Source organism: Ascidiella aspersa, chromosome 6 (genome assembly GCF_963924565.1).
Source record: "Ascidiella aspersa chromosome 6, kaAscAspe10.2, whole genome shotgun sequence".
NCBI classification, from domain to species: Eukaryota; Metazoa; Chordata; class Ascidiacea; order Phlebobranchia; family Ascidiidae; genus Ascidiella; species Ascidiella aspersa.
In genome coordinates, this window is record NC_139452.1 from 21,228,610 (window position 1) to 21,247,299 (window position 18,690).

The following is an 18,690-nucleotide window of genomic DNA, read 5'->3' on the forward strand; positions in this document are numbered from 1 at the left end:
ATGCTCGGTATCTGGAACTTGTTTTTTTGTGATAATTTGTGTCAAATACATGGTAGAACCTTCATTCCGGTGTCTATTGGGGAGTTTTGAAGGGTGTGGAATTACTTTTTTATACTTTTGACCTTCTACAAGGTCACCTGAAGGTCATATTCCCCTGTAACTGAATTAAACTTGTGGGTTTTAAGCACAATGATAGAATATTTATTGCAAATATACAAACGACCATCAGTACTTACACAGATACTTACGATACATACATACAATAATTACCTCCGTATAACGTACGCGATCTGGACTCCACAAAGAACAGTATGCAAGACTGCTATTTTTGGTATAAAATGAAATCCCTTATATACAGCATTCCAGCTGGCGGTAATTAAATATCGTGACAATGCGGTTCGGCGACGCATCGAAAAAGAGGAAACTCGGACAAACGACGAAAACACGATCAGGCAATAAACTGTCAATTTGATGAATTCACAGAGGCTGGTGTGACGACGTCACAACCGGCCAGCCTGCTTCATTTGGTTGGCCGGGGTTTCAAGCCGGTAACAATATGGAGCGCAAACACTACAAACTCTATACATGGACAGTTTAGCCTGGATAGTTTAACAAAAACATATCTAAGACGAACAATTAAGTTATTCTTGAAATAAGATATTTGAAAGTTAATTTTTTTACAATATATTTTTAACATTTTTAGGTAAAAATTGCTAGAACAATGTTATTACTCATCAGAGTGAAATTTGTAGAAACGAGTAATCAAACTACTTGTTGGCATGCTAAAGATACTTGTTTAGTTTCTATTAGAGAGTTTTTCTTTTCTTCTCGAACAGCCAAGTTGTCTTTCTTTGTCACTGTTGTCAAGAACAAATGCTTTCAAAAGAATGTTAGATAAAGTAAGACATGCTCCTTGAATTCTAACATTGGACTATCGATACGACGCAAAGCATGGCTGAGATGAGCTCGGCAGCAATGGAAGTTGCACTTACTTAGGCTAAGTGTACGAAATGTACTATCGAGAGTAGAGGTACAGTTAGTCCACCTCTATTTAAGTTTATGAGAAACTTCGAATTAATCCGATGCTCGTCGTCATTTTCAGTTTCGACACGCAAGATGTTAGCTCGATATTTGTGTTCCAAATATCCAGCTAGAAAAATACATTTATGTTTGACGCTGTCATTAGATTGCACTAGGTCTTCAGTGTCAGCAATGGTGATGTCAAATTGATTATCATCAAAGCAAATGTTAGAGGTGCAAGGCACATCATGAGACTCGCACGGAGTTGACTCATATTTTAAAAGTGTCTGGAGGTTTTTGGTTTTTGCAGCTGCCTTGACATCTACAACGTCAATATAGAAATTACTTCCACTGCGTTGTCTGGCTTGACCAAAGAACTTTTCAAGGGCCTCATCAGCAAACACACCAGGTAGAACGTATGTAAAGTTGTGCTGAGTCAGTAGAAACTCTACGGCCTCGATGTTGGCTCTTGTAAACAGTACAAATGCTTCTGCAGTTTGATTAGTAAGCTTCTGCGTCCGACCTCGACCACCTGACCATGCATAAGTAGATATAATGTCACAAGTTTCATTAAGTTTCTTAAAACTAGTGCAGTTCTTGGTCCATGGTTGACGACACTCATCACGTGTTGACGACACTCATCATGTTATACCGGAATTTCAATCTTTCACATTCATCATGTGAAACCAATCAGTGATGAGTTTGACAAAAATGATGGTGCCCTCTTTAATGCCAAGTTTATCCTTTAGAGTTGAAAGAGCAGCAACTGTCTTGTCATTGAAGATCTGGCTTCTATGTCCTTCCATCGTGCAATATATATGTTTCCATCTTTTGTGAAAGAAAGTTCCTTATTATGCACCGTTATCCAGTTATTTCTTATATTTTTAAAAGAATGAACGTAGTCAAAAACAAGGAAAGCATAATACTTTATAGCGTCAATAAAGACTTTACCAGGGCCATGTAATATACCATAAACTGCAACATTTGAATTGCAATTATCACCTACACAAGAAATTATACTACCACCAGCATTGTTTTCCGCTACTAGAGCTTCCAGTAGAATTTTCTTGAGTTGATCTGAATTAAGTTTCGCAACAGGGTAAATGCGTAGTATATATCTAGGGCCACCAAAATGGCAGACAACTTCAATCACCAAAGCATGTGTTGCAAGAACGTCGGTATCACCAGAACCATTTTGCGCATAACCAACAACACGACCACCTGAGTAGGCTACCTAAGTGTTACTGTGAGCTTAACTTCATCAAAAAGAATGTTGACGAGACACTGCTGAGGTTGAAGGTTTTGGAAAAGTTGCTTTAAGTTTTAATCGTGGAGACTACAGGAGAGTAGTTTTTTTAACAGTTCCACTCTCGGTAAAACAATTGAACCGGACTTTCGTATCATTTTATATGCAGCTTGAGAAATGTTATAATGTTCGGCAGCAAGAATATAAAGATTTTTGTCAAAACGTCGACCATCTGGAGGAGTGAGCAGTAACTGTAACTGAGCATAAATAAACTGAAAATGTGGCGAATCAGAACAACTCATGCTATTCAATTCCTCTACAGCACTTTTTAGATAGTTTGTATCTTTGAACTCATACTCTGATATGCATGACAGAATTTTATCTAACTGTGACCATTTACTGATAAGGCTATTCTGTTGCAGACAACCAGCTTTGGAAAAATATGTTTTAGGTATGTCTTTTCCATTTTTCTCAGCACATTAAAGATGTAAAAATCCAAATAACGATTGCACGCGTTGAAAATGAAGAAATTGGATAACAGAACGTTCTTTTGCATCAGTTTTAGAAATGTAAATATCATCACTATCACACACAAAAAGATGATCCTTTGAGAAATGCTGCTTGATGTCTTTACAAAAGGAAGAAAATTTAAGCAGTCCTGTAAATCTTCCTTAAATTTTAGTTAAAATCTGTAATATATAGTGCAATACAAAATTGCTTTTGATGTGTAGTTTTCAATATTTAAACTGCGTGTAAATATAATATTCACAAATCCTAATGTTTACTTGTGGGTAAAAGTTGATCAAATGTGGCATTCTTTATGCTTACATTAAAAAATATTTTAAATGAAGTAATTTGTCATAGTTTGTGAAGGCATCCCATGATATCTATACTGGTGATATTTTGTGCCTGTTACTAAAAATGAGAGCTTGGATCCGCAAAATAAAGAAAAGTAAATGCAGAAGGGATACTTCGTGTGTAAAAATTTTGGACGTGCAAAATTCTGAAACGGGCAATGCACATGTGTCTTATAATAGCGGTTTGGGCACAACTCAAATATAAGAAAAAGTGTTAAAAGTGTAGAAAAAAAATCTTTTGCCCATATAAAATGAACAAAAATCGTACATGTTATGTAATAAATTTTAAGTATGCTATTTAGGTAAATTGAGATTAAAAAATATTACAAAGTTTCCTGTATTAGCAGCCGACTTGATTAGGAACATGTAATATGTTCAGGAGTCTTCAAAATTCCACAGAACAGTCTCTATTTAATGACACTTTTTGCCGATATATCCATTTTCAATGTCCCAGATATGCAAACGTTCCACAGATATATTAAAGCTTGTTTCAAACGTTAGACCATAGGTTCCCAACGTGGGCGTTACCGCCCCCTTGTGGGCGTTGGCGGGTTACAAGGGGGTGTTTTAGGTCCTTTTCTCAATTATGGGGCGCTGAACGCACATAAGGGGGCGTTACATAAAAGTAAGCTTAAATGGCAACTTTAGTAATGCGAACTTGTATAGTAGTTGCTGGCGTAATAACTAGCTTTCTAATGTAAGATTGTTGGTCGTTGTTGCGTTTCACCGTTTTTTACTCTGCAAAATGTTTGTATATATTTAAAGCAGGGATCGGCAACCTACGGTCCGCGGGCCGGACCCGCCAATGCAATTCATCCGTCCGCCGCCTCTTAGACAAACATGACACGAGTTCATTTCAAACACTTGACTATTTTAACAACGCTAGTGCGAAAAAGTTTCGCGCTTCGCCCGAATAATCTTTCTAATTTGTTTACGTTTTGATGCTGTGTTGTGAAATAGATCAGCGTTTCTTTACCGTTGCGCCGTGAAAGGCTACCAAGTGCGCTGACAAACGGAAAACGTATTAAAAAATATTGGACATATATTTTTTAACATGTTATCTTTCTTTATATCGGCAATGTAATAAAAACTTGCAAGAAATTGCAAAGAATTGCCGGTATACCAAAATAAAACGGTCCCGCTTCGCTCGCCAGGTGCGCCCTTACTTTAAAATACTAACAAACACTGAACTACATAACTATTAAGGTTATCGCGTTTCCTCAAAGTAGTTTTATTGCACTTTTCATTAGTAATACGTGTGACGACGTGTGGACTTAAATTTTAAACCAAACTAACGCAAATGTAATTAAAACAAGATTTTTTTGTGCAAAAAAAGATCCGAGGCCCGCCTGATTCACAGAACTTGTTCTAACATTTTAATAACAAAATACTTAGTTAACATTCTGAATTTGGTTTTGGGCCGCGTCTAGAAAAAGGTTCCTGACCCCTGATTTAAAATATTGGTGCAGAAAGTTGAATTATTCCTGGTAATAACATAACGTTGTAAAATAATGTGCTAATTAATCTTTTATGTTAAGCTAACAACAACACTGGATTGCTATAAAACTATTTGTTGAATCGTCAGCCATTTTATATGCAGTAGCGCAAAGTAGTTTGCATCAATGTGTTTATACCTTAACGCAACTATTTTGTTTGTAAATTATATGTCCTGTTACTTCCATGCCCTAAGTTTTAAAGTTATGCACCTACGTCATTATTTAGTTTAATTTATACACAAGCTTACGTAAATTCCTATAGTGAATGATGTGAAACAACCTAGTCCTAAAACATGACTCCAGCTCATCGAAATAAAACTATAGTACGGGGAGTGGGTGGTGGGGCTGCTCTAAATCAACTCGTTCTAACTACAGACACGCGGATTCTTGTTATTGGCCCGTGAGCCCATTTTTATGGGCAAATGATGAAATCAAAGTCAAAAAAGAACAGATCAACATTTTATTTCTTGACAAATTGTTGCATTTGACCCTTTAACATTTTATATTTTGTCAACTTAAGCTTTGTATAAGCACACAATTGTTCACCACAAAAGCGTTTTTTTTAGCAGAAGGGCGCCATTTTACCAGTTTCTTTTGCAGCGTATCACTGTGTGTATTTGAACTCTACGACATTTAATTTGTGCAAGATTATCAAAATAATGCATTTTTAACGTTTGTGCTTCTCTATATACCAGGGGTAGGCAAACTGCGGCTCTCCGGCATGTTTTTTGTGGCTCTTTTAGTCGAATCGCAAAATTCCAAAAAAAAATTGTCAACCCTACAAGAGTCCCTTTAATGTACGTTTCTCTCTTTTTCATTTCTTTATTTAGGCAAGCATTTAGTTTATGACGTAACACTAGACATAGAATCCTAAGAGTTAGTTAACAGCAAGTCAACGCAATTTGCCCGTTTATATGAACCTTTCGCTGGCAGGTTAGATTAAGGTTTAGACCGGATTGAAAAGTAATCCGTTCCAGCGTCGTAATTATATGGCGCGAATTTCAAGCCGGCTTGAGTGTACAAACTGCACTCATATGCATTATTACGTAATATTCCAGTAAACCTCTGACGCACAACCGCCTTTTCGGCTTAGGCTACTCCAATCTATTGATGCTTGTTCGTTTTTATTAACCTAAAATTGAAAAAAAATAATTACTTGAGTTAGGTTTGCCGATAAAGTACGTTTTTTTACTGTATAGTGCAGGGGTTCTTAACCTTTTTTGTATGTTTTACCCCTTTAACAAAGATGAATATCAGATTTACCCCCCATTATATAAAATAGTTCTCATCTATTAGAAAAAGGAAAGTAACAAATTACATCAGGTATAATCAATGCGACGGGTTCCCTTGCGTTTGGCAACGAGTTATTGTCAAAACATTCCAGTTTGGTCTATTTTTTTAATTTCAGACTGGACAGTTTTGACTAAAAAACGCCAGTTTTTGCTCATCATAATTGGATGAGAAATTGCTATAGGTGCCTTTTTAAAGAAACCGGTTTCATGGTACTGTTTAAAAATGTTTACACGCACGAGACACACTGAGGAACTTAAAGACCATTCTCAATAAAATATGTAAATCTAAAATTAAAATAATTTTTCTGGTACTTTCTTTTCTTTTGGGACATGCCATTTTTAAGATTACATTTTTTGTTACTTTTACAGACTATAATAATCAGTCAATGAGTTGTTTAAAGCCCTAATCATTGAACTAAAAAGATCAACTATAAACTAACTTGGCCAGTTAAGCCCGTACCTAGTGACAAAATTAGGCAATCACATGTATAACCAGCACTGAAGTTTCAAAAAGTGTATCGGAACTTTCAAAACTGCTCGCAGACAAGTTCTCCAGTGGTCTCCAATCTTTGAAATAAGCGACCACTTGCGCCCCATTTTTTTTACCCCATTTTGGAGACAGTTATAGGAAATGTTAAAACAAGTGCTAGAATGCAGCAGAACAGGCACCTACTTCGCCGGGGAATGTATTCATAATGACAAGTAAATCATGTTTTTAGCGATAAGCCTCTTCGCTTGTTTGTGTTTCTAAGTGGATATGCTTTCTAATTTGCCCTGTGGAATGCAACCTCAGAAAACGCGGATGTTTTACTAGAAATCAACAGCATTTGTTATGATGTTACAAATGAAGGACGATTTTAAACATCTCCGTCTACTGTCTACGTTTGAACACTTGTACATGTAACATGGTGTGGTTTTAGAAAAAGTGCGACATTTGATGCGCTAAATCAAAAAACACAAATTTTGTGAAATGTATGTAACTCATACAGCAGCTCTTTGAGAGCTAAAAACAGCAATTTTTATCTAGAAGATGCACTTAATCACGTTTATTAGTGGGACCTCATTGTAAAGAAAACTAAATACATAAATCGTACTAAAACATTACGAATATGGTGAGTTATGGCGACCCCACAACAATTTTAGGTGACCTCACTTGGGGTCGCGACCCACAGGTTGGAGACCACTGCCTTATTCTATGCCGTGACTGCCGAAGAACCTGATTTATTCAAACAGTAAATGACGTATTAATGAATAACTGAAAGATAAAAATATTGCCAAGAAACTAAAAAAATGATCAATTAGCGAAGCATAACGTTATCGATACAAGGCGATAAAAAATCAATAGGGTATTAGGCTAGCTTCAAAACAGCAGTTCTAGGAAACTTTGTAACCAATACCTACAACTGGCACTATTTTTCTGTCTCGTCAGCTGATGTGGATATTTTGATTGATAGCTAATTTACCCCCTAAAGTGAGGAAATTTACCCCCAGGGGTAAATTTACTCCAGGTTAAGAAAGGCTGGTATAGTGCGTCAGTTCACCTGGCACACAGAATGTAAGTGCATGAAAGGTAAGCTTATGAGTGGTGGTAAATGCTACATACAAGGCAGAGTGGACAGAAAAAGGTGATAAGATGTACCAAACATGACTAATGAAAACTGTATTTGGCGCTGGCCTAGAATGCTACCACAGCTTTGCGACAAATATTAAAGCAGTGGTTCTCAAAGTATGGGTCGCGACCCAAACATGGGTCCCGTAGGGTCAAAAAATGGGTCGCTCTATGGCGATTCAATCCTGCGCATACGAACTATATTAATTTCATTTTTTTAATATTTTCGATTCAATCATGACGGAATAATCATGACGCGTTCTGTATAGCACGTCGAAACGTCGATCTATTATATATACTGCTGGAAGAGCAACACTCCGTTATACTTTTATTACTTAGTCTATTTTTTTAGAAGATTATTCTGCTAGCTCATATCACACACATATAACTCAGAATTTTGTTAAAACTTACTGCATATCAGAAAAAATACATTTTTAGATGTTTAAGACTTGGGTCGTGAGATGTTCATAAAACTCAGATTTGGGTCGCGCTCAAAAAAGTTTGAGAACCACTGTATTAAAGCAATGCACAATATTCGGATGAGAGTGGGCCAAGTATTACTATTTAAACCTACCCAAACCCGTATCCCAACCCAAATAATGTTTGATATGGTCGATTCTAGACCAGCGCCTCGGTCACAAATTAGTATCTAACAAGTGTATGTAATATTCTTTCCTTTTGCGCTATGCGCTAAATTTGTTGTTTTGCTTACGACTAGCCGTTCGTGTTACGTCATAATGCGCGAAAAGTGGCGTGATGTTTACTGCGTGAAAGCAGGTCATTCTACATTAAACGATTTCTGCCTTCTGCGAAACGAACATATTATAAGCGGCGAACGGATTGAAAACCACTACATTTGACCGATTAAGAAACGAGAAAACTTAATCCAATTCCAACAGCGCAGTTTCCTAAGTTCAATGTACAGCACTACAGCACTAAATTACAAGCACGCCTTTAGCCACCTGCAATACTGAACGAAGATATTTTTCCGGGTGTTATTATGTCACGATTGGCTTAACATCTGCACACTAAACACGTGGTTTTAGAATATGCTTAAAGAGAATAATTTTGCGTAACTATCATAACTTAAAAATGGAGACTTTGAAACGCGCACGCGCCTAACTCGACATTTTGACTTTGAAACTGCGCCTAACTCGTCATTTTAGCGAGAAAAAAAAATAAGGTTTGACTTAGCGTTGTCAATTGTCGAATACATATTTACGAGTCAGCAACCTGAACAAATAACGAAAGGGAAAAATAATTCTGCGTTTACAGTTCACCAAAAAAAGACGAAAAACGCCGCTTTGCGCTCGATTTTAGTTTCACTTTAGCTCAAGACGCGTGACCCAATTACATTAAAAACACGTCCACCCCCGGCGACAAAATAGAGTCGCGCTGCTCTGAATAGCCTAACCTACGATTTTTTTTAACACATGGAAAGCGGTCTCCGAAAACCTGAAGTGAACAACACTTAAATGTATGGTAAAAGTTTATTAAAAGTATGAAAATAAGAATGTTATATGTCAAGATTCTTGCTATACACTCCGAAAATGTAATTTCATTTTAAACCTTATAAATGTTTATTAAAATGGAAGATAGTTTACAAATTACTTTGCGTTCAAAAGCTGCAGTACAAATCAAATGTACAAAAAGTGCTGAAAAAAAGTAAAATCACTTCAACTGTTGGAGTGCAGACCAGTGTAAGTGTGTAACATCAGTGTAATCCCGAGTCATATTTTTCGATCTCGGTTTTTCGAACTGCAAGAAAAACAGTTGAAATTAAAACTAATGGGTCGGAAATTATGCCCGACGTAACTTTTGGATGAAAATGAGTTGTGTGATAAGCACATTTCGAATGTTAAGTCATTGACTGAAATAAGTTGATAAAATGAGTTCATGCGAAAAGCTACAGACATTACACTGAACTATATTGACTTAAATATAAGTAATTAACGGTTTATGTTTCATGTGACATGCTAATTAAGTTCATAAATTGAAACGATCATTTTTTATAAAGCGTTATTATTATTAAAATAGGGAATATAGAGACTTGAAATAGTAAGAGTTGTTTGATGGCTATATTTGTAAAGCAACTTACGGCGTTTGCATTTGTCCATGAACGTGTAGTATTGCTTTGAGTTGCTGACGGCCACGGTTATGTTCTTAACGCTGTAGCCATCCGTTCGTACGCACTCGCAATACTGGACGGTGACGTTTTTGGTGTAGCGACACTGCATTGGTTCAAAAAACCCTCCAGGTTCGCACATCGGATATCGAGCGCCTCCATAAAAGAAGTCAGCTGCACGTTTAAAAACTGGTTAACGGGATAATTTAGGCCTCATAATGTTTAGTATGTAAAGAAAAAGTATCGGTCAATCTAACCTTGTTTTGCGTTATAGCTTTGTAAAAAACGACATTAATAAGAAATAAAATGAAAATAGCTTTATGACAGTGTGCTAATCGAGCAACATTTAAAGACCGTTTCTTCTTGTCCATTTATACAACATTTGTGTTAAAAGTTCCTCAAAAATAATTTCGGGCAAAATTTTCTTAACGTTACTGCAACGTCTATAAAGATTGTACGACAAGCATGAAATATGTAATTCAACTTAACACAAAAAGCGCCCTTGCTAATTCAAGGAAAACCTACCGAGCTGTGTTATTATTTAGTTTTTGGACTGCATTTTAGTTATTTTAAAATTGCTTGAGCATTCTACACAGCATGACTGCAAAGTGAAATGAGCCAGAATTTCTTGTTTTAACAGAAGTCAGCCTCGGAAGTAGGGCTAATTTTTTTTTTAACTGACTGGTACCAACTTAAAGAAATCGCTTTGCACAACATCTGTATCGTTGGTGTTGAAGGAAAACGTACAAGATGACATAGTATTTATTTGAACAGTAATTGTTTTCACACAATACGCAAACTGATAAATTACCTCCGTTTTTTAATAAAAGCTGCTTGGCGTCGGCCTGCTCAGAAACGCATTTAGTTACAGATTTCCTGGATGTTTTTCTGAAAATAAATTAAAAAATATATTTGATGTATAAAACTGCGTCAAGTTGTCTAAGGATGTTTTAGTAAAGGAAACCTTTCAAAACATTTTCATAATTCCTATTATTGTTCTGTGAAACCAGTGATTGTAATAAGAGCCACGTAACCTTTAGCAAAAACACAGCTGTCAGCAAAGTAAAATACTATGTTAAAACATGTGTAACAGCGTTAACATTATAAAGACAAAACAACATAAATTCTGCGCATCTTGTGGGTGCGCTAAAAACACTTTGCACGTCAAAAACGATTAAAATAATATATAGAAAACGTTATGAAAAATACCATATGTAAACCGAGCATCTCTCAAACCTTAATCGTTTACAAAGCAACTTAAATGATAGGATCTATATCCATTAGGTTGCTATGATTGGTTTAAGCACCATTCTTGCTCGTCGATATCATCCATCAAATCTTATGTCCGGTTGAGATATTTTTTTTGGTATAACAAATAAAGCATTTGACGAAAAACGAACCTAAAACTTTTCTTGCAATTTTGCTCGTCTGAGCTATCGACGCAGTCCACTATGCCGTTGCACCGGGACTGGCGCCCAATACAAACTTGCCGAGATGAATCAGAGTTGGCGAGTGTACATACAAGTTCTGTCGAACACTCTACAAATATACCAATCAAAAATTTACTTAGAAATGGTATGTTTTAATCCGGGTTTTTATTGTAAACCACAGTTCTTATTCACCTTTTTATTTTTTCGTTAGATTTAAACGGCCGTTGTGTGCAGTTTTGTTAACAGACTGCACACTTAAAAGAAAAGTTTTCCAATTAGTTACAAAGTTTTAGTTGTTTTTTTGGAAGTAAATCCTTAAAAAGGTCAATTTTAAGTTACAAGAAAACATCAAAAACCTTTCAATGTGAACGTTGTGTAGCCATAATGCACCAAGTTGCCACTGGACGATAACACAAAAGCTGTTATGGTGTAATTTCGCAACGGAACCATTCGAAACCCAACAGAAAGCTCAGATTTTGTTGGGATACTAGTTAGGTGGAAGGTTCTCTTTTCCAAACGCTTTTTCACACCAAATTCCTAGAACAAACGATATTAGGTCTTACTGGGACTGCACTATTGTTTACAAAAGTGTTTCCCAACCAGTGGGTCGCAAAGCTATTTCAGGTGGGTGGCGAGGCATTTCTAAATGTAACAGTTTTCTATTGAATCGGGAAATTATTGCATTATCATTACGTAACGTTTATGCAAAAATGTAACAAATACGTAACAATCCTACATACAAGCTCAAGTTTTGCATTATTAGTAGCCTAAATTGCATGTTTCTTTTCTCATTAATTTGTTGTTCAGTTGTTTGGTCATACTCATATCTCATTGTGGGTCGCACAATTAAACTTGCATTAAAAGTGGGTCGCGAACTAAAAAAAGTTGGGAAGCACTGGTTTAAAACATTATTCTTACCTCTTTGATGGTTAAGCTTAGATGTTTTCCTTTTGTTACATTTGATAAGTTGATTGTAATCATTTCATCTTCCACCTTAAAAACAGTTACATATACACATTTAAATTATTACGGTATCTTTAGTTCTACTGAATTCGTGGTAAACAGAACATGTGATGGTTTAACACCAGTTGTATTATTTTACACTTTTTTTTACAAACAAAACCCCAAATAAACAAACTTATATTACAGATGAAGAACAAGTTATGAACATTATTATTCACATTGTGAATAATAACCTAAGCTATTTTAAAACAACTTCTTAAAACACACATGAACTCTATGTTACCTCCGTAACTTTGATGTTTATCTTGTAATTGGGAGGAGCTGCGCCCGACGACAAGCCAATGAAACTAAGGCAAAGTAAAACCAAGTGTTTCAACATTTTTTTATTTATCCTGAAATCCTAATTGAGCAACAGTCTTCTGCAACCGTTTGAACAATTTGTAAGGTTTTTTATAACACTTCGACTAAAACGTTTATACTTTATCCTGCCTTTCTAGTTAAATGGCAAAATCCACAACCAATCTGATATTTCTGATGCACTATGGAAGCAAAACGATGTCGCGGTAACAGATTGTACCAAGATTGCCACGTCAACAGATTTAATCCGTTTACATCATTTATGGAATCTTCCTTTTATTCGATTGAAAATATGAAAATCCAGAAAGCGTTATTGGTAAATCGTGACTTAATCTGGCAGCGAAATAGGAACGATTTTGTCTGTATTTTGGTAGAAAGGTTATGATATCGGATCCTTCAATTAAACGGCAAATTATTACAATGTTTACAAACAGTTGCATTTTATTGACAATATAGGACGCTTTTGAATAATTTTCATTAGAAAAATATATTCTAGTATTGGTTTTCGCTAAAAATTCAACATTATAAGGGAGTCAATAACACATGCGACTGCCATCTATCTTTTAAAAGAGTAAGTCAAACAACTTCATTCTAAACAACTTCATTTTGTCTTATTTACAAGGAAGGTCCGATCGTCACCGATAAGCACATTCAAATGTTCATTTTTATATTAACATGTTTTTTGATAAAACATGAAAAATAATCCAAACATATTGATATCTGGCTTCTAAAGAACACATTTCTAACATGGCAGCTATACTTTTGTTCTTAAATAATATAAATACTTTATTATAAAAACTATGATAGGTGCTGTTTTAAAAAAATATGTGCTGACACCTGTTGCCTGAATAGCCAAGGTTTCTTTAAAACTGTTCTTGAAATAAACGTTATTTAAACATGAACATTTGCTTCACCTTCTAACACATATAATTCTCCTGTAGTTGAAGTACAAATGCAAGTCGCCTTTTTCAACTCGTCTCAAACATCTTAAGCTGGTGGTAATACGTTTTAAATTAAAGTGACGGTATCAAGCGAAATGGGACCCTTTAAGCTACTGTTAAAAAGTTAATGCTGCACAAGTACAGTTTTTGACCAATAATTTGTTCATACCTATTTTGAAACTTTACGTCGATCAATAGTATAATTTTCCTAATATATACACCATGAGTTTCGAAATGGTTTGTGTTTCTTACCTAGACTGGTATAGAACATGCGCACAATTAAAAAAAAATCATAAATTAAAAAAATCATAAATCAAATGCAGTCTATTAGATCAACAATCTAGGCTTTCTTTAAGTAATTCTCGTACCTACAACTAGCGTACTCGTAATTCACATTTCTTTGCCGCCACGTTCTTATTGAAAAGTGGTTATATCGCCCAAATTATAAAGGAGTGGCGCAAAGCGGCTCTTCTTAGCTTTCGCGGGCGATACGTGTTGGTGGCGGCTTTATTGATAAAACAAACAGGCGACACGGACGGACAGAGACCGATCTCTCGCTGTGTATATAAACAAGCAGGTAAACTGTGACGCAGGACACGCGGGCATCACTTTGTGCGGTTTTGCGTAAATTAGCCGACACCTTTTTAATACATAACGAAGCCACTTGCGGCAGCGTGTATCCGAAAATAGACATATATATGGTGACAAAGGGAAACCTTGTCAGGACTTTCTCAACATAAAATCCGCGACTTTATCAACGGGAAGAGCCAAACATGGGATCAGACTGAATAGCGAAAAGGCATTAATGTTGCAAAATAATACACACACAAACCGAGGCTGCTCAGTACCAGGCGGTTTGTCGAATGTCTGTCAATGACGAATCGCAATTTCATCGTTGAATGCAGCTGAGAAACATATGAACACAAACCCCGCGGCAGAAAAACTACGCGAGTAGAACGCTTTGTGTATGCAAGACGCTTTTAACATTTTAGAAAGAAGACATTCACCATTTTAGGGGTTTACGTGACAGTAATTAACTTTAGTAGCTCAATTTATGTCTCTAGATCAGGGGTCCGCAAATAGGGGGTCGCGACCCCATTTTGGGTCGCGGGACCATTCAGTTTGGGTCGCGAAAGCCTTATTAATAGAGGCCTATATTTTAAGTTTTCTAATTGTTTCCATTAGTACACTGAATTGTATGCAAGAGAGTCCTCTTATTTTGAGCGCAAGTAGAATTGTCACGCGAAATATATCTATTAAGCCCCGTAAAATGTCGTGAGGCCTTCGTTCGATCCAGTTGTTGGGGGAGCGCTTGCAATCCAACACTATTTTGGCCATTACCACACCAAACTGATCTGCTTACCGCAATCTGGGTTTAATTCCTTGTATGTGTTTTTAAAAACTTTCTTTCATAATTTTTTTGGTTTCTGTAACCAAAGGGTCGTGACCACGTTGTTCTCTAAAAATGTGAATATGCAAATTTAAATCCAATAAATATTTTTTTGCTTAACGCGATATGTAATGAGTATTATTGTCTCTATTATTATTAACATTTTTGCTTATATTAACTGCTTAACCAGGTTATGCATTTTTACACGAACTTTAACGATATAAACAAGATATTATAAGACGCTTTACGCGAATCTTTATGTTTGCGGAAATATATTTTTTGTGTGGTCAAGCGTCGTCCATCCTCTTAAATGAAAAGTTTTGCCAATCTAGTTGCGTTTGGCCCATTGAGTTAGGCTGGATAAATCAGGGTATTTAACCTTCTTGTGTTAAAATATCGCGTTTTGGTTTAAATTTGTTACATCATGTCTTAAATCAGAGGTCGGCAACATACGGCCCTCAGGCTGGATCCGAGTAAAAATCATCGAGTCCGCAAACTTTTTTACAAACTGTACACAAGGCCATGCTCAATATTATACTGTTTTAACTATATGAAAATGCACAAAATTTTCGCGCCCCGCGTATCTCGTTTGACTTTGAATTATATTTGCGTTTTGATTGAGTCTTTTCAAATCAAAAGTGACGTGCGCATGACAACTATAAGTAGGAACTTTTTCGTAGCATGAAACCCTCTAAAATCCAATTTTATCCAAATTAATTCTCTGATGTTATTTTTCTAAGATAAACATGAACAAAAAGAGCATAAGAAATATGTTCATATTTTATTTTGTGTGTGGCAAATGCGTCTCGTCTCCTTGTAAATTAAAAGGTTTGCCAATTTAAAACCAACAAACACATTTTTTTCGCGCTACACGCGCTGCTTCCTGTTGTAGTATAACTAGACTTATTTTCACTGCATCGAAATTTTAGGTCCGTCCCCGATTAAGAGTTATTATATTAAAGTGCTTAAAGGCCACACGTTTTTATAACAAAATTGTTAGAAATTTAATACGGTCCGCCGAGAACTTGCTGAGTTTGGTTTGGCCCGTGACTTCGTAAAGGTTTCCGACCTCTGTCTTAAAATTTATATTGCCCCCTGAAAAATCCTCAGAGTCAAGCCTTATTATGTTGAGCTTATAATGTTGAGTATCCTAAAACGATTGCCATGAGACGTCGGGCATTTTTAGTGAGTCGCGCCAAAAAATCATTACACCTTGGCAGTAATCATTGCACTAAGTTGAGTAGTGGACGGGGGTTTAAGGGGTTATGGCGGGGAGTTGATAGGGCTGCAACCCCTGAAACCCATATTGGTTGCTAAATCATATTTGTCATCCGAATGAGACATCAAAAGTAGGAAAACTCAAGGCTTGTTTTCAGTTGTCTTACAGAACCATTTCTCTTTAAAAATGAACAAAACGCATAACACCGATCTGTCTTAAAAAATAGAAACACAATAAGTTATGCGTTTTTTAGCAAAGCTATTGCATTAAAAAGAACTCAAAGTATTTGGGTCGCGAGACCTCGGTACTAGTAATTTTGGGTCGCGCTTAAAAGTATTTGCGGACCCCTGCTCTAGATAACGAAACGACAGCACACCAACTTGCATATAGAGTTGTAATTGTCTTGTTTTTTATATTTTGTGCCTGTTTCTACAACTTCAAACTTGCTGCACAGCTTAAAAAAACGTTTGCGTTGTTTGTTTGGTATTATTCTACATGGTCGACAAAATTTTACCTTTTGCACGGGTGTTTATAAACGTTTTCGTTATGTTATAGTTTTATGTTAGTTTTTATGTTTTTCTTAGTTTTCCTCGATCGCATGTTTTGGCCCAAATTGCTATTTAGTATTTAGCTGACGGTGTATTTTACTTAAAAAGATATTTTTAGGCATGGATGTTGCCTAAAGTGTTTGCACATTTAATATATTATTTTTTATACAAGCAGAAATCGTGTTTTTTATTTGGACCATTGAAATTAAACCGCTTAAAAAGTTGAAGGGTTGCATCAGTGTGTCAAATATTTTAGGCATTACGTGGGCGTGCCTTCCATCCGTCAATCAATCGGCTGTGATTAAAAGTCCAGACGGTCCTAAAAGCTTACCCGGAATTACGAGATTAACATATCTCTGATGTAAATTTGCTGTATCTAAATCATAAAAAACATAACATTTAGTCCTCTTACTTTTCACAAGAACGATGTCTTTCATATGAATATATTGTATTTTACCACAGATAACTGCAATGAAAAACAGAAAACAGTTTGTAAATCACGATAAACAAAATTACAATGGCCTTAGGCTTACGGTCTATTAGACTACAGCTTGCCTTTGCAGACTAGTTAACAAACTAGAGAATTATTGGCCCTTTTTTGAAAGAACTTAATCAAGTCATTTTGAATAAATAACAAGTCAAGACCCAGTCAAGTCATACTTAGAGCAGGTCAATCAAGTCAAGTCCATGTCATAAAAGTAAAACGTTAAACTATTAAAATTGGTAAACTATAGTCCGAATATTATGAGCAGTCTCAGTCAAATCTTTAACAAAATATAAAACATTAAACCGTTAAATTTGGTAAACTCATGGGTACGGGTATAGAGCAATTGGCAACCAAAAAAATGCAAAGCACGCAAAATATAACAAGCAAATTGTTTACTTGCTAAACTTGAGATAAATAAACCATTTTTTTTTTGCTTAATGAAAATCTACATATTTTGTTTTTGTATATGTAATAGTTGCATTCGTAAACACAGATCCATGCGGTTGAAAAGTGTATGGCAAATTAAGATCTTCATAAGTGCCAGTTTTACAGGCGAACAGTATATTTTCATAATTAAATAAGAGCTTGTACTTCGAAAAAATACAGCGAATACTTCACAGGGGTCAAATGAAGACATTCAGAACATAACGATGACATGGGTATTTTTAGCGTTAAAATAATAATTAATCGACATAATCTGAACATTTGTACACAATGTGTATAATCTATGATGAATCGCTTTTAAAATCGTACTGACCAACGTTAACGGCATACTTCTTGTTTTACCTTTTTGTTTTAGCAAACCATTGTTTAAAAAACACATTTTAGAATAAATACAATACAAGCGAAGTAAAACTAAGCCTTTTAGTTCCAGCCTAACGACCAAATAGCGTATTTTTATTTTTAAAATCTAAAATGAAATTATGTTACAAAGGTGCCCAGTTAAAAGTAAGACTATTCCAAATAGCGGTAGATTTAATTGAGCCAGTGAATATAGTTTAGATCAGTGCTGCTAACTGGCGCACCGCCGACCTCTGTCCATCAGTTTACGTAAAAAATGATTTTCTACTTTGTGGTCCGATCAGTTGACAGTTTCGAGGAACTGTAAAAAGAGACAGAGAGAACCATAATTCGTCTAATGCTCCCAAGACACTTGTTGTATTCCCACTATATTTGAAATAGTTAACCGAGGTGACCGGACGTAAATATTATAATGTATATTCGTATCTGGACACAAGTATAGGCTATACTTGCTGAATAGCCTATCTCGCTTACATAACTTGGAGCTGTAATTCCATAAATTATGCAATATTGAGTATGATGTATCACCATGATAATAATCATACATATATCTAACAAACTAGATTTGTTACTGACACTCACATGATCCCCACGTTTTTACTGTTTATAGTTTGTTGCTGCAGGTTTACGATTACACGCAGAGACCGTCGCTATCGAAGCGGAACGGTAAATAGCCTTCAGTGACCTACAGGGGCTGAAAACGGGCGAAAACAAAATGTTGCTGGTCACGAATATCGCTGCAGCTGGTCTGTGACTATTGGTAAGCAGCAGGCAACTGATTGATATTTCTCCTAGATGACATTATGCGTTTTTAACAGGAAATACGGTATGTGAGCCTTTTTTCGACTAACAGTCGTATCGTAGCAGTGCGAAATAGGCACAAGCAAGATTTTTGTACACGAACGTTTT

The 18,690-nt window shown here is 35.9% G+C and overlaps 1 protein-coding gene and 1 pseudogene across 1 annotated transcript; both read right to left on the minus strand.

Annotated features, from left to right (window-relative positions):
* Positions 1-796: 796 nt before the first annotated feature.
* Positions 797-1,700, minus strand: LOC146140730 (uncharacterized; annotated as a pseudogene).
* Positions 1,701-8,996: 7,296 nt separating this feature from the next.
* On the minus strand, positions 8,997-12,459 carry LOC146140731 (uncharacterized). Its single transcript, XM_083392683.1, has 7 exons — positions 12,322-12,459; positions 11,994-12,068; positions 11,432-11,612; positions 11,046-11,184; positions 10,457-10,533; positions 9,619-9,819; positions 8,997-9,278 (listed from the first exon to the last, which is right to left on the minus strand). Exons 1-7 carry the CDS (start codon positions 12,415-12,417, stop codon positions 9,235-9,237), a joined length of 813 nt encoding a protein of 270 aa, XP_083248809.1. The 5' UTR covers positions 12,418-12,459; the 3' UTR covers positions 8,997-9,234.
* Positions 12,460-18,690: the final 6,231 nt, after the last annotated feature.

Coding starts and splice junctions, on each gene's coding strand:
- LOC146140731 (XM_083392683.1), bottom strand. CDS start 12,417: ATGTTGAAACACTTGGTTTTACTTTGCCTTAGTTTCATTGGCTTGTCG. Junction 12,069..12,321: donor TAAACATCAAAGTTACGGAG/GTAACATAGAGT, acceptor ACTGTTTTTAAG/GTGGAAGATGAAATGATTAC. Junction 11,185..11,431: donor CACAACGTTCACATTGAAAG/GTTTTTGATGTT, acceptor GTATATTTGTAG/AGTGTTCGACAGAACTTGTA.